The sequence below is a fragment of the Carlito syrichta genome, unplaced genomic scaffold (assembly GCF_000164805.1).
Source record: "Carlito syrichta isolate Samal-C Ts95f unplaced genomic scaffold, Tarsius_syrichta-2.0.1 Scaffold308488, whole genome shotgun sequence".
Classification (NCBI taxonomy): Eukaryota; Metazoa; Chordata; class Mammalia; order Primates; family Tarsiidae; genus Carlito; species Carlito syrichta.
In genome coordinates this window covers 381,653-398,399 of record NW_007252584.1, presented here as the reverse complement: position 1 = coordinate 398,399, position 16,747 = coordinate 381,653, and the positions used below count along the sequence as shown (strand labels likewise).

Sequence of the window (16,747 nt, the reverse complement as noted above, 5' to 3'; positions counted from 1 at the left end):
CTGGACAAAGTTGCTGAGTTTTGAAGGATGAAGAGAAGTTATCCAAAGAGAAGAAAGAAAAGGGTAGTCCAGAGAGAGGGAACAGTGGGAACAATAAGGATAGAAATGTCAAACAATAGAGTGCTGGAGTGGAAGAGGAAATCTTCCTCAATATGGGGCAGATGTGAGTTCCAAGGGTGACATTTTAGATTGGAGGAATCTTCAATGATCTTTAATTGTGTTATAGGGAGTCTGAAGAGGGAGTCATGCTGTAGGTATAGGCAAGAGAGGGAGTGACTAATGAAGTGGCCAGACCTTTGAGGATTTGGAAGGGTGATGGGTGGGAGAGCTCCACTAAAATAAGCAGTGCAAGCAATTTGTTATATAGAAATGTCTGAGAGAGAGATTCTTTGGGTATTTCTGCCCATGGCTTGTCATTTAACTTTATCTGCTTTGTTACCAAGAAAAAAAGAAAATCATGCCAGAAAATTTATTTTTATGTAAAGAGAGAAACAAATCAGTTATAGCTAAGTAAAATCTTCTGAGGTCTTTAACAGAAGAAAAATTAAATGTTCCTTATCAACAAGGGTGCCTGAACGATACATATTTTTATACCTAACCCTTAACTGTACCCCACAATTTTAAAATAAAAAAAGTTTATAAATTAAAAAAAGAAAAATTAAATGTTGCAATTTAATTTTCTGTAGATCCTAAATAGCAACAGATGTTTGACCCAAACACTAAACATTGTTGTTTTCAGCCCTATTTGTAAAAATCTGAGTTGTAAGAGTGGGCAAAAAATTTAGAACAGAGCTTCAAGCATCAAAGTACCTTGATTGACCAGTTTTCTCTGTGCTTCTCACTCCCCTTCCCACTGATTATGGACTCAGTGCTGTGGTAAATTGTTTGCCTAGGAAGGGATGATGGTGATCCATGTGAATGTACCTAATAGTTTTAGAATCAATGATTCCTCATGGTTATATGTGGGATATGTTGGTATTCATAACATTTAGCACAGTGCCTTATATTTTCTAGATTTTCAATAAGGTATTTACTACATTTAAGTATTGAAATGTTGATTCTCACCCCTCACTTTGTCTTTTCCAGAATTAGTAAATCGACTTGTTAAAATCCAACATGACATCAAGAATAGTCGGGACTTGGTGGACTTGATAGTTGTCCCAGACTCTTATGATGGTCCTCGGTTGCAATTTCCTCTTACTTTTACTGATATTGTTTCACTTGTGGAGGCCTTCAAGCAACAACAGGCAAGTGGAAGCAGATGCTGCCTTGACTCTTGTAAATAACAGGTGTTCAATGACTGTTGAATGAATGAATGGAAATACTACAGCAGAGATGCATTTTCTTGGGAAAATGTTTCATATTGAGAGCTACTCTCTGCTACTTTTAAATAGAAGTCTCCTCAGTTGCACAGCAGGGTCCTCTCTATAGGCTTACAGAATTTCCTTTTTCATTTTCTAAGATATGATTCCCAGACCACAAACCTTACCATTTTGAAGTGATTTATAGTACATGTACATGATTGTTCAACCATCACCAATATCTAATTTTAAAACATTTTCATCATCCCCAAAAGAAAGGCCGTACCTGGCACCATTCCCTCCTCCCCACCTCTGGCAACCATTATTCCGCTTTCTGTCTCCATGGATTTACATATTCTGGATATTTCATGGAAATGAAATTATATAATGTGTGGTTTTTTGTGTTTGGCTTTTTTCACTTAACATCATGTTTTTAAGGTTCATTCATGTATCATTGCTTCATTTCTTTTTATGGTTGATAATATTCCATTGTATACCTAATTTTGTTTATCCATTTATCAGCAAATGGACATTTAGATGTTTACATCTTTCGACAAGTACAAACAATGCTACTATGAATATTCATGTACACATTTTTATATAAATATATGTTTGCAATTCTTTTGAGGATATAACTAGGAGTATTCCGTTGAGTCATATAGTAAGTCTATGCTGGGACATGCTGTAAGTCTATGTTTAAAGTTTGCAGTAATTGCTAAACTGTTTTCCATAGTGGCTGTACCATTTTACATTTTCATCAGCATTTTATGAAGGTTCAATTTTTGCCATGTTTTTGCCAACACTTGTCATTTTGTTTTCATTTTTATTTTTATTATAGTCAACCTAGTATGTGTGAAGTGGTATCTCATTGTGGTTTTGATTTGTATTTCCCTAATGACTGATGTTGAACATCTTAAAAAGTATTTATTGGTCATTTGTATACCTTCTTTTTTATTTTAATCAATATTTTTTATTATGATATTGTGGGGTACAGTTAAGGGTTAGGTATACAAATATGCTTCATGCAGGCACCCTTGTTGATAGGTGTCTCCCCATTTTTGTATACCTTCTTTGCAGAAATGTCTATGCAGATTATTTGCCTATTTAAAATCAGTTTTTTTTATTATTTAGTTATAAGAGTTCTTTCTGGATATAAGTCCCTTATCAGGTATATGATTTGCAAATGTTTTCTCCCATTCTGTAGATTGTCTTTTTATTTTCTTGATAATGTACTCTGATGCACATAAGCTTTACATTTTGATGAAGTCCAATTTATTCATTTTTTTCCTTTGGTTGCTTGCATTTTTGAAATCCATTGCCAAATACAAGGTTATGAAGACTTACCCATATGTTTTCCTTAAATTTTTTTTTTTTTATTTTAAAGATGTGGGATACAATTCAGAGTTAGGTATACAAATGTTCATTATGCAGGTACCCTTGTTGAGATGTGACACCCCCCGCCAGCAGTTTTCCACTACTGCCAATCCTGCCTCCCACCACACCCACCTCCCAGCCAGCAGATACGTGAAAAAATGCTCAGCCTCACTAGTTATCAAAGAAATGCAAATTAAAACCATACTGAGATACTTTCTAACTCCAGTGAGGATAGCCATCACCAATAACTGAAAAAGCAACAGATGCTGGAGAGGATGCGGGGACAGGGAGCACTTCTACACTGTTGGTGGGAGTGTAAACTAGTATAACCCCTGTGGAAAACAGTTTGGTGATTCCTAAAAGATCTAAAAATCGACCTGCCATATGACCCCGCAATCTCCCTACTGGGAATATACCTGGAGGTACCCATATGTTTTTTTTCTAAGAGTTTTGTAGTTTTAGCTTTTACATTTATGTCTAGAAATGATTTTGAGTTAATTTCTATATATGTTGTACAGTAGGGGATCAAAATTCATTTTTTTACATATGGCTATTCAGTGTCCTAGCACTATCTGTTGAAGAAACTGTTTTTTCCCCATTAAGTGGTCTTAGCACCCTTGCCAAAAATCAGTAGGCCATAGATATATAGGTTTGTTATTGAACTCTCAGTTTTATTCCATTGGTCTGTGTGTCTTTCTTTATGCCAATACTGCAATTGTGTTTATTACTGTAGCTTTGTAGTAAGTTTCAAAATAGGAAAGTGTGAGTCCTTCAACTTTGTTCTTTTTTTTCAATGTTGTTTTGACTATTTGGGGCCCTTTGCAATGCATTTGAGGATCAAATTTTCCATTTCTGCCAAAAAGTCTGTTGGGATTTTTGATAGGAATTGCATTGAACCGTAAGATAATTTGGGGTAGCATTACCATCTTGCCAATATTAAATCTTCCAATCCATGGTATCTTTCCATATATTTGTGTCTTCTTTGACTTCTTTCAACAATGTTTTGTATTTTTCAGTGGACAAGTCTTTCACCACCTTGATTAAATTTATTCTTAGGTATTTTATTCTTTTGGTTGATAGTGTAAAATAAATAGCTTTCTTAATTCTTTTGATTGCTCATTGTGGGTTGTTCTTGTACTCTGCAACTTTGTTAAATGTACTTGTTAACTCTAGTAGTTTTTTGTTGTGTACATGTATGTATTCTTTGGAATATTCTATATACAGGATCATGTCATCTGTGAATAGAGATAATTTTATTTACTCCTTTTTGATTTGGATACTTTATGTTTGTTTTTCTTGCCTACTTACTGTGACTAGAACTTCTAGTACAATATTGAATAGCAGTGGTGAGAGTGGTCATGTTTATCTTATTCCTTATCTTAAGAGGAAAGTTTTCAGTCTTTCACCATTGAATTTAATGCTAGTTGTGGGTTTTTCATGAATGCCCTTCATTCTGTTGAGGAAGTTTCCTTCTGTTCTTAATTTTCTGAGTGGTTTTATTATAAAAGGTTGTTGGATTTTGTCAAATGCCTTTTTTTACATGAATTGAGATGATTGTGTATGTGTTTTCCCTTTCATTCTATTAATGTTGTGTGATACATTGATTAATTTTCTTATGTTGGACCAACCTTATATTACAGGGATAAATCTCACTTGGTCATGATGTGTTGCATTTGGTTTGCTGGTATTTTGTTGAGAATTTTTGCATCTATAAGGGATGCAAAAGGGCTTTTGGTCTGTACTTTTCTTCTAGTGTCTTTGTCTGACTTTGGTATCAGAGTAATACTGGTATTATAGAATGTTAGGAATTGTTTCCTTTTATTCCAAGTTTTGGAAGAGTTTGAGAAAGATTGGTGTTGACATTTTTTCAAGGTTTAGTAGAGTTCATCATTGAAGCCATTTGGTCTTGGACTTTTCTTTGTTATGATATTTTTTATTTTATTTATTTATTTTAAATTACTGATCCAATCTCTGTACTTGTTCCAAATCTGCTCAGATTTTCTATTTCTTCTTCAATCTGTTTTGATAATTTGTGTGTTTCTAGAAATTTATTTATTTCATCTAAGTTGTCTAATTTGTTGGTGTACAATTGTTCATAGTATTCTCTTATAATCCTTTTTTACTTTTTTAAGGTTGATGATAATATTCTCACTTTAGTTTCTGATTTTAGTTATTTGCATTTTCTCTCTTTTTTTCTTAGTCAGTCTAGCTAAAGGTTTGTTAATTTTGTTGATCTTTTCAAAGAATCAATTTTTGGTTTTATTGATTCAATTGTTTCTCTATTCTCTATTTCACTTATCTCCATTCTAATCCTTATTTTCTTCTTCTAGCTTTGGGTTTAGTTTGCTCTTCTTTTTTTAGCTTGTTGAAGTGTTAAGTTGGGTCATTGATTTGAGATCCTTCTTTTTTAATGCAGACATTTACAACTATAAATTTCTCTCTGAGCACTGCTTTCGCTGTATCCTTTAAGTTTTGGTATATTATGTTTTCATTTTCATTTCTCTCAAAGTATTTTCTGATTTCCCTTGTAATCTTTTTAACTCATTGGTTGTTTAAGAGTATGTTGTGTAATTTCCACATATTTGTGAATTTTCCAGTTGTACTTCTGTTATTGATTTCTAGTTTCATTTCATTGTGATCAGAGATGATACTTTGCGTGGTTTCTATCTTTTTAAATTTATGAGGCTTATTTTGTGGCCTAACATCCGGTCTATCCTGGAAGATGTTCCATGTGTCCTTGAGAACAATGTATACTCTGCTGTTGTTAGAATATTCTATAGGTATCTATTAGGTCTAGTTATGTGTGTGATCTCTGCAATCTCTGTTCTTTTAACTTGTGTTCAGTTAGTGTGTTGACAGAGATTTCCTTGAACACCAGGAGCCATTAAAAAAAGAAGAAGGGAGGGGAGTGAAGGGAAGGGGGAGGGGGATGGGAAGGAGAAGGAGAAAAAAGAAACAAATTTCTCCCAGTTATCATAGATTGATTCTGGGTTGGGGTACTCCTTCACTGCTTAGCCAGAACACTTGCAAATCTTAGTCTTTACTTCCTGCTTGTGCTGAGCTTGTTTCCTTTTTCTTGATTCAGTGTTTGTTTGGTTGCTGTAAACTTGGAATATTGTCTAGTGTTCCAACAAAGTTGATTCTGACAGGTTTTTTGGTTGATTTTTCAATGTTTCTGTGGAGGGATGGGATCTTGTAGCTACCTATTCCACCATTTTCTCTGACATCATCCCAAAACCTAACATTCTCAAGTTAGGACCCTAAAGGACATAGGAGTAAGAATGAACTAGAAGTAGACTGGCTCTGCAGAGATTGAAGAACACCTTGGAAGAGTCATGTAATTCCTGAGACTGAATTGCGATAATCTTAGCTAGTACTCCTAGCCATGTGCCAACAGCAAGCTTAAGTCCTCTCTGAAAGAAAATAGGCCTGAAATTATTTCTCCAGTTTTTTATGTATGATTTCCATAACTCAATACAAATATAGCCAGGCACAAGAGGTTATAAGATGCATGAAGGGAAACTGAGGCAAACAGCAAACCATAGAAACAGACCTGTAGGGTATTTAGTTAATGGCATTATCAGAGTTTAAAATAAATATGCTTAATATGTTCAAGGAAATCAAAGATATAACAGTCTAAGGAGTCATAGAAAAGATTGATACTTTTGACTGTATAAAAATGAAAAAATTCTGTTGTTAAGAATAAAAGATTCAACACAGTGTACATACAATGTTTTTCCATTAAGGATCATGTATATTTTGATTTGTAAGAATTGAGATAAAATTGATATAACATAAAATTGATCATTTTAACCATTTTTAAGTATACTATACCATTCAGTGATTTTTAGAATATTCAGTCCTCTCCAATTGCAATATAATGTGAACCACATACACAATTTAGAATTTTCTAATAGTTGCATTAAAAAGTTTTTTTAAGACCAGGCATAGTGTTTTATCTGAGTTTGGAATATGTTTTATACTTAAACTTTTATATAAATGTGCTTGCTGTTCTGAAAATTCTCAAGATTGTACACCAAATAATGGAGCCACACCTGGGAGGCCTGACTCAGGATTCTCTTGAGAGCTTGTCTGGCTGCCTCATGGGTCTCTGAGACCAATGACACTTAGTGTCCATCCCAGGTAGCAGAATGTCCCAACAAATGCAATGCAATGCCTCTTCAACAGACTCTCTACCTTTTTTCCTTGTTCTCTCCTTTTTATCCTTTTCTTGTATTATTATCATTATTTTGTCTGCACATTTCCTTAGGGCAAGAGATTATCTTCCCTTACTTCTCTTGGGCACCAAGGACCTAGGATGATCATCCTTTTATTCAATTACAAGTATCTATTATATGCTATACACTGTGCTAGAATAATCTATTTGATGATAATTTAGAGATTATCCTGAAATACAGCAACCTGAAATGTGCTCGTATGCTCCACCTCTATAGTTTTCTATACAGTCATGTCATTCTTCCTAGTTTATATATCTGTTTCTTCTGCTTCCCCCTCACAGATACTTCATGCTCATTATGTCTTAGAGGTGCTAATTGAAACCAAGAGAGTTCTGATGCAAATGCCGAATATCACTCACGTAAAAACTTCTCCCTCCAAAGAGATAACAATCTGTGGTAAGTTTCAGAGCAGAGTTGTCAAATTAATATTTAGAAGCCTTTTGGTCCTACATCATTTGCCTAACTTGAAAACTGTGTAAATTGGACTGTGTTAAGGGAAAAATGTTAATATAGAATTATCTATCATGATAATACTGTTCCCCATCTTGTCTTTGTTTTGCATACCAGCTGGCAGGAATTAATTATGTGAGAAATTAAAGAGCTCATAGCTTTTTATAAAGGCAGACAGCATTTTAATGTGGAAAACCACCCATGGGTGGAATACACATTCTTTGCCTTCCGTCTAGCTCTCATTATCTTTGTTCCATGTTGCTTTTTTCTAGGTGGGCCTCTGCAAGCCACTTATACTGAGAAGAGAAAAGCCCAAGGCAGGGTGGAGATTAAATTCTTCTCTGCCCTTGGCTGCTGTTTTGGATTTTTCCAACTGGTCTCTGCAGCTTTTAGAAGAGTGGGAATGTCCCAGAAATCTGTTTCTTGTTCTTCTAAATAACAAGATTTGAGATTTTGCTATCATATAGTCCAGCCTGGCAGGATATTGCTTCAAGAAATAGTACACATTGCAACTCATCACAGTTGGTGCTCAGCATGCTTGCAACTGTTTGCGAGTGGGGTGCGTGGAAGGAACAGCAATTCCCTTAACTTCTAATTAAGCCTTTAGGTTACAAAACAGTGATTGTTATTTTCCAAATCAGTTTTTAGCTCGTGTTTCTCTTATTCTGGCAGGTAGAAGTGGATTTGACAATCTAATTAAAACATTTCCATTTCTGGCATCTGACAGTGGTGGCAGGGGCTTGATACAGCAGTACACTCTTCATGACATACCCTGACTCAGGTTTTTGAAGACTCTCTAATGGTTCAATTCCAACCTAATCAGTTATGACTAGCAGATGATGCATCCCAGCAGAGGGGGTCTTTTATTCAAAGCCTCACTTGGCTTTACTTTTCATGGAAATAAAGAACTTTAGGTTATGGGGCCCAGGAAGCCATGTCAATCTGTGAAGCCTATGAGGCCAGGGCTAGGTCTGCTATAGTCAAAACAAAGAGTGGCATCTGCTACCCTGTGTTTCCAGTATACCTTCAGTTGCTACTGCAGACTTATCCTTGGCAAAAAGGATCTGAAAGAAGACAAGAGTTAATTAGAGGGTATGGAAGTTCTAGAATCCCACAGTGTAAGGATTCTTACAGAGATAGTCTAGTCTAGCTATCCCTTGCTCTTACGGGTGAGGCCCAGAGAGAAAAGTTTATTGCCTTCATGCATTTCTATGTAGTAATTTCTTCCTACCCCTCACCCTATCTCACTCAGCTAGTAGTGACGATATCAGAATTTAAAATCAGATCTTCTGTATCCCATGTTGGAGGCAGCCCCACATCTACTATCCTAACTCCCATCATGCACCTGATGATTCATTTTCTGTCATAAGACTAAGATTAGGTTTGATTGGACAGTTCCATTCATTAAAGAGCTCCATATTTTGAGAATTTATGTATTTCCAGGAATTTTCCATGTAGCACCATTGGTAAAGGGAAAAGACAATGCTAGTAGATTTTCTTAATATAAGAATTATCTTCTGTTTTTAATAGCCCATTGCGCTTTGAAAAATTTGCTAATTATATAAAATAAAATTTAAAATTGGAGCCATATTTTCAAAATCATCTTCCATTTAAGTAGTACATTAGAAAAGGAAGATAAATTATAATGAAAATTTACCATTGTTTTAGTTTTGAGATACATGTTTTACACGCACATCTAAATACGCCTCATAGTTCTCATTCTGCATACATGAAATATGGGAGGTTTTAAAATCTATATTTATGTTATAAATGATGACCAATTCTGCACTCCTGCCTTTGTTGGCAATAGAAATATCTTTCTGTGCCTGTGCCCTGTATACGCCAGTCTTTGAAAAATGTTACCTTGAAGAAAATTAGGAAAATAAAATAATTAAAAAATATATTAAGCTAAGTAAAACATTCTTTATTTCCTTAGATTTAGAGTGAGACCTTATGAAAGCAATTAGATTTAAGCATATAATGACATTAATATGCTATTAATCTTAAAATTATAGTCATATTTTATAAATAAGTGCTGGCAAAGATATTAATTTTATTATTCCCAGTACATCTGGTGTCTTCTATTATATATTTGGTTAATCTTGGTTGTGGGATTTTGAGCAAACTGAGGGAAAATATTCCTAGGTTAAATTCTATATAATTAAATTGGATGCAAAAAATAAAAATTTATGAGCAGAGCTTATGAAAGATATTTTACCTAGAAATACTTATCCAAATAGGACTTTTGAATATTTGCATAGTCATTCTTATATTTTAATTAATAGCTTTATATATTATGGTTTCCCCTAGTTGGCTTTTATTTTTTTCCTATGTCTCATCAAAAGAATGTCAACAGTCTACTCACAATTTAAAAAATTCACATGCTACTGCTGGAACATATTTAAAACATGGTTTGGCAGTCTTTCTTTTTGAGAGAAATTCGCCCATGCCAGGCCTTTCTGGCATGAATCTTCTGCTTTCCCTCTCTACCCTCGCTTCTTCTTGCTAATAAACTTTGCTTTAAAACTTAAAAAACAACAAAAAATAAAAATGAAATTTAAAGAAACAAAAAGCATGGCTTTAAAAAAACTATGCACTTAGCAAGCAAATGTGTTTATTGACAACCTACTATGTACCAGATACCATGGTTGGCACTTGGGGATTTAATGCTGGCTGAAATAGATACTGTTGCTGCTCTCCTAGGTATTATAGTGTAGGCTGTACAGAGTAATTGCTAAAAGCTTGAGTTTTGCAGTGAGCTAAAGTTGAAGTTGAATTCCAGCTCTGATACTTGGTGGCTGGTTAACTTTGCATAAGTTACTTAAGTACTCTGAGCTGAGCCTCATTTGTAAGATGATAATGATGATGATGATGATGATAATTCATGGAATGGTGTAAGGACTGAACAAGATAATTAATGTAAAACCCTTAGTCCAGTGCTTGGCCCAGAGTAAGCAAAGCCCTGTATAAATGGCCAAAGTGCCTGCAGAACAGGTAACTGCAGTGCCAGATTCTGTCCCCTCTGTAGGAGAGGAAGGAAAGAGTGCTATGGAAACAAATTGCTTGTTGAATGAACATCATCATAGGATTAAACCTCTATGCCCTGGGAACACTCGGAGTAGATCAGCAGTATTTCAGTTTTAAAATTATTTAGCAAAATGGACATTATATCTTGTTTCCTACTAAATAGTGATTTTTCATTTGCATTTCAGGTGATTTGCATGGGAAACTGGATGATCTTTGTTTGATCTTCTATAAGGTAAATGATTATTTTGCTAAATATTTGCATTTTTCTTGGGGGAGGGCAATCCTAGGGCAGATAACAATATTTGCTTTATTAGAGAATGTACAAATATAGATGTAATTTAATAGTTTTTATCCAAAAGCTCAAAGATGTGTAGAGGCATATCATTTTTAACACACATCTCGTAATTTTTATAAAACATTTTACTTAAGGTTTTTGTTCTACATTATTGTTATTTTGTATATCCATTAAGATTTTTACCTGATTGTATTTATTGTCTTTATGACATCATAAATGTCTAGATGGTGCAGGATGAGGAGGGAAGCAGTCTTTTTTATTTTATTTTTATTCTTTCAGAAATGAGCATGTCACATACCAGTCTTCTCTTCCAGTGCACACTAATTATGCATGAGAGGAGTTTCCTATAATAAATTCCAAACTACTCTCTCTTCTTTCCCCCAATTTACCATCTCTGGGCTCAGCTGCTCTGTCAGTGCTATGACCCTCTTCATTTATTGAATTTCGGTTGTGAGAGCCAGCACAGAGGGCACAAAGCAGCCTGGCTGGCATGGAGTTCCTCTGCATCTCTTTGATTGGATTTATTTCTCTCTCTGAGCCAAGAGTTGCCGCCTGAATGTTTGCTTCTGGGATGATTGACTGCATATAGAAACCTGATCCTGAGGTCCCTGCCTTTACGGTGGTGTTCCTTTATACTGGTCTTCTGAATGTCTTTTTTTATTAATGCATTTATTGTCTGCCCACCTCTGTTATCTCCACAACTAGCATGTCAAATAATTGGGCATAGCATAGGTATTTCAGATGAGTTGAAAGAAAATGTATTCTGATTATTATGATGATCAATCCGTTCTATTCTTTGAGACTGTGAGAGCTTGGGTGAGCATAACCTCCCTGATCCTCAATATTTTTTTCAGCTGCAATATTATCTTGAGCTTCCATCCCATAAGAGGTTGTCTTATGGATAAAATGACATAAATATCCACAAGCATTTTAAAGTAATAAATTAGAATGGAAATGCAAGGCTTTCATTTCATGCATTCAAAATCATAGCTTGGAAGGGAAGGGGGAGGCCAAACTAGGAGTGGGTGAATGGAGCTGACACTTAGGAAAAGATTCCTTTAGAACCGCAGGTGCCTAAGCAAGGCCACAGAGTGTGATAACCAGGGAGTGGAGTCAGAGCAAGGAGGAGGCTACCCAGGTGGCAGGTTGGTATAGGACGTCTGGGAAAAGGTTTGCTGGGGGATGGTAAAAGAGCAATTCTGGATATCAGCTACAGAATCCAAGCTGAGTAGAGAAGGAAGAGAGGACAGGATGGGCCAATCAACTGGGAGAAGTAGGAGGATTGAAGAATTGGAATGCTCACAGGGTCAGGAGCAGGCTGATGGGAGTGATGGCTTTAGTAGGCAGGATGGGTGGGAACTGTAGGAGGAATAGGGGAGGAGAGGGTCTGAGGTGAAGTCTAGACTGTGGCCACTGAAGCAAATGAAGGAGAATATTGGAGACGGGGTGGGCAAGGACCTGGAAAGTGAGTGTGTTAAATGAGTTGGCCACATGGACCAAGAGATAAGGAGCAGAAGGAAGTCTAGTCAGAGGTCAGTGGGTCTGAAAGGAGAGTGGCAGAGTGTTGGTCTGTTATTGGCTCTGAGAGCAAGCAAACCCTCCTCTGCTCCTGACCCTTAGGTACACAGTCCACAGAGGAATGGGTCCTTTCCTTCAAGAGCGCTGTAGGAGTCAGGAGTTCAGCAGCATCCTTAAGAGAGGCCCAGTTTTTACAAAGTATTTCTGAATGGATTGAAGAAGGAAGAGAGTTATTTATCATGAAATGGAGTTTCTCCAGGCCCCACTGGAATGCTGTGGGAGAGAGGTGGAAGGATGGACGGGTGTGAGGAAACCAAAGAGCTGTACGGTTTGGGAAGTGAGATTTGCTTAACTCAGTACATAGCTTCATATCTAATGTTCAAAAGTTCAGTCCTGTTATTGTGGGCAATTACAATCTGAGGCAGGAGGAGGGGTTGGGGGGATGTGGAGAATAGCAACAAAAAATCTGGTTATTCTTTATCTAAAGGCTTTGGAAAATGCATAAAAGGAGAAATAGTTGAGTAACTTAAATTGGAAAAGTAGTCACTAAATTCCAAGGCATTTAGAAAAGAAAATTTCTCCAGAGGCAATTGAAGATATTAAGGTGTGATCAGGGATATGACTCTGGAGTAGACAGATGAGAAAAGAGAGAATTCCAACATGTTTCTTTAATTCCATTGGCAGAGCTATATGGAGCATATAAAACTGGAAGGTGCTAATGTAAAGATTGAACAGGAGGAGGTGGGTGGCAAGAAGTACTATAAAAGGAACTAAAAGTGAAAATATAGCATTCAAATGGAAGCAAGAAATATTTTGAGAGCTAACCAATGACAGTGTTCAGGAAGTAGAGACTGCAAGCCCAGTGATAAAAGAGTAGGGCACTATTATATTTGGGATGGATTTGGGTAGAGAGAGGTGATAGGGATATTTGGAAAACAGAAGTATGCAAGGACCATGTATTAGAATTCTGGCAGGCTTGAGTGAGAGAAAGGTAAAATATATCTTGGACGTGAAACGAACCACATACATCAGAATCTTGAAATTGCCTGGTTTAAGGGGGAAAACTGAGGGAAAAGCCATTGATGATAGCAAGGTTCTATTTTAAGAAACTAAACAGGCTGGATGTGGTGGGCATTGCTTGATTACACCTGTAATCCCAGCACTTTGAGAGACTGAGGTGGGAGGATTGCTTGAGACCAGGAGTTTGAGACCAGCCTGGGCAACACAGCAAGAACTCTTCTCTACAAAAATAAAAATAAAACATTAGCTGGGTGTGGTGCTGTGCCCCTGTAGCTACTCAGAAGATTGAGGAGGGAGGATTGCTTGTGCCCAGGAGATTGAGGCCATAGTGAATTATGAATGGATCACTGCACTTCAGCCTGGATGACAGAGCAAGACCCTAACTTGGAAAAAAAAAAGATAAGAAACTGAAAAGAGATCTAATGTACAACGTGAGGACTGTAGATAATAAAATTGTACTGTATTTGGGATTCATACAAAATGAGTCGATTTTAGCTGCTCTTGCCACAAAAACAACAAAATGGATAACCATGTGAGATTATGGATGTGTCCATTTGCTTCACTGTAATAACCTTTTTGCTATCTATATGTATTCCCATAATATCATGTTGTATACCTTAAATATACACAATAAAATTTGTTTTTTTTTTCAAAGAAAATAGCAACTCTGAGCCAGGCTCGGTGGCTCAGCCTGTAATCCTGCACTTTGGGAGGCTGAGGTGAGTGGATTGCCTGAGCCCGTGAGTTTGAGACCCGCCTGGGCAACTTGGCGAGACCTCATCTCTACAATAAATAAAAAAATCAGCCAGGCATGATAGGCTGTGCCTGTAATTCTGGTTACTCGGGAGGCTGAGGTAGAAGGATCGCTGGAGCCAGTAGGTAGAGACTGCAGTGGCTGGGAGCAGCCACTGCACTCCAGTCTGGGTGACAGAGTGAGACTCCAAATCAAAAAAAAAAAAAGAAAAGAAAAGAAAATAGCAACTATGATAAAGCAGTGAGGGGAAAAAGCTGATCAACAATATCACTGGTAGTATTTTCAGCAGTGGTACAGCAAAAACTCCTGGAACTATATTATTATTTTAAAGGAATTTGTGACATGTGAATAAGGGTCCTACTTTCTGTTATAAATAAAAAGGAAACTGAAAAGGTAGTGTAGTTAATGGTGTCTGAGAAGGAAGAATAACTTGGTGAGCTCGTAAGATGATGCCAGGTCACTTAGCTTATGGCAAAAGAGTGTCCTAACTAAAGGCAATGAAATGAAAGGGCAGGACACAGAGATGTCTGAGGAAGTCCCAGCCATCCGATGGCCTCTAGCTTGCCAAAGTCAGCATTTTGCCCTTTTTTGTCAGTGATTTAAATGCAGAATGATGATAGAGTACTCGATTGTACTGCAGCCAAAAAGAATGAACACAAACTGTTCTGGAGCTGGGTATGGTGACTTGCCCCTGTAGTCCTAGCTACTCGGGAAGTGAAGGCAGAATGATTGCTGGAGCCCAGGAGTTAGAGGCTGCAGTGAGCTATGATTGCATCATTGTACTCCAACCTGGGTGATAGAGCAAGATCCTGTCTCTAAAATCCAAACCAAACCAAACCAAACTGTTCTGGAAACAGTACTTCTATGTGGATGCAAATGACAGTGATACTCTACCTATCCAGATGTCAAACTTCAGTCTACTTTACTTATCTTCACTTATAGTTCCAAACCCAGAATTAAGTAAAAAGGGTCTCTGAATACTTGTAATAGTTGTCATGAAGCCAATGAACTTTACTCACAGGACAGGCCATAGGCCCCTTATTCAAAGACCTGTGAACATGTATCAGTAAAGCCTGCTTTCATACAAAGTTCACACAAGTTTTCCTTTCTGGCTATCCACTACACAGTAGATTAGGGAATTAGGGAGTAGGAGGGAAAGAGGCACAAGTCAGATGTAATGACAACAATAAAAAGTAAAAACTTTTCCTGACAGTAAGAGGAAATACAGAACTATAAAAATGAGATAGAAAATGAAGTAGTAATATTCAGTGATCTGGAGTTGTGTAGTATAGTGAAGAGGGTTTTGGACTTCTCAGAAGTGCCTGAGGGGATGTTTAGATCAATGAACCTGCATGGTCAAGAAAGTTTCAAGTTATATGATTATATGGTATATACTTTAATAAGAAGTAAAGGGAACAAATGGCACATTAAAAAAAACCTCCAACCAAAATGCTTAAAGTAATTTTTAAAAGTATTTTAGTTTTAAAGCAATAAGCTTCAGTGATCTGGAAAATTCTGTTAAGCAATGTTTATAGTACTAGTGAGTATCATGATTGGATCCTGGGTAGAGGAGGATGAGAGAACATGAAAAAGAGAAAGAATAGTTTAGAGAAGAGTAATGGGCCAGGAAAATAGATGAGAAGGAAAGGAAGAAGAAAATCTCAAATGAGAAGAGAGGTGGGGAGTGATCACCTTTTGTGTGTGTGTGGTATCAGTTACTAAGGTTGCCAGCTGAGCAATTATACAGCAGGTACATAATTATGACTAAGCAATCACTTGGTTGCTTCAGGAAATGGTGGTCTTTGATTCTCACTGCAATAATTTGTACTCATCAATGCATCAACAACTCATTGAATGCCAGTTACAGGTGATGCCTGACTCTGGTTCACTGATAGAAGCCATGAGACTGAGTCACATCAGTGTAACCACAGGCTCTCAATCTTCTGTTTAGAAATAGCTGGTGGCCATGCTTTAACTGATCTTTATTTTACTATTATGTTTTAAGGGAAACAAATCTTGAATTATGGGGAATAGTTTGGCAAACTACATCCTATTGGGGAGTTTTGGAGCTATAAGTGGCCAAAGTTTATATTATACTATGGCTAACTTATTTCTCTTCATCAACCTGAAAGAGAAACCGGGAAAATCTCAGACTTTGAATTAAGGCAAAATTTTAATCCGTCTTTCAATTGGTGTTTTGCTAGACACTTTCTTCTTCATCAGTTCTTTTATACTGTATAGCATGAATAGGCTGTAGGTCTGAGGCTAGTCCAAGGTCAACCAGGGGCATAAATCAAGAGGAAGTTATAATGTAGGGTCACTGAAAGGCCTCACCATATTACTATTTTTCATCCCAGTGATTGGTTTGGTTCAAGACACCTCTCATTACAACTGACCATATGCAAAAGCGAATCTGTCCACTAATTTATTCATTCAATAAACTTTTATCTATTTGCTATAGTGTTCAAGGTATTACATAAAAATTGTAGAAACATACAAAGTGAATACAGAGTTCATTCATTTCACATATATTTGTTAAACACCTGCTATGAATAGGCACTCTACTAGGGTTTGGTGATGCAGTATAACTAAAATGCAGTTGTTGGCACCAAAGACATCACAGTTTACTGGGGAATGTTGGCTAATAAAAAGATGAGATGGCTGAAGTTGGGACTTATTATGACTGGGACCTTCAACGGACCACACTGGCGGAGTACCTAATCTTTTTTTTTTTTTTTTTTTTGAGTTGGAGTCTCACTCTGTCACCCAG

At 36.7% G+C, this 16,747-nt stretch overlaps 1 protein-coding gene across 1 annotated transcript in view; it reads left to right on the top strand.

The window, feature by feature from the left end:
• PPEF1 (protein phosphatase with EF-hand domain 1) overlaps positions 1-16,747 on the top strand; it is a 107,689-nt gene that overhangs the window by 32,384 nt on the left and 58,558 nt on the right. The window contains exons 4-6 of the mRNA XM_008065471.2: positions 1,087-1,247; positions 7,195-7,309; positions 10,576-10,622. Of these exons, the coding sequence (XP_008063662.2) occupies positions 1,087-1,247; positions 7,195-7,309; positions 10,576-10,622 (323 nt within the window). The remainder of the gene's footprint in view (positions 1-1,086; positions 1,248-7,194; positions 7,310-10,575; positions 10,623-16,747) is intronic.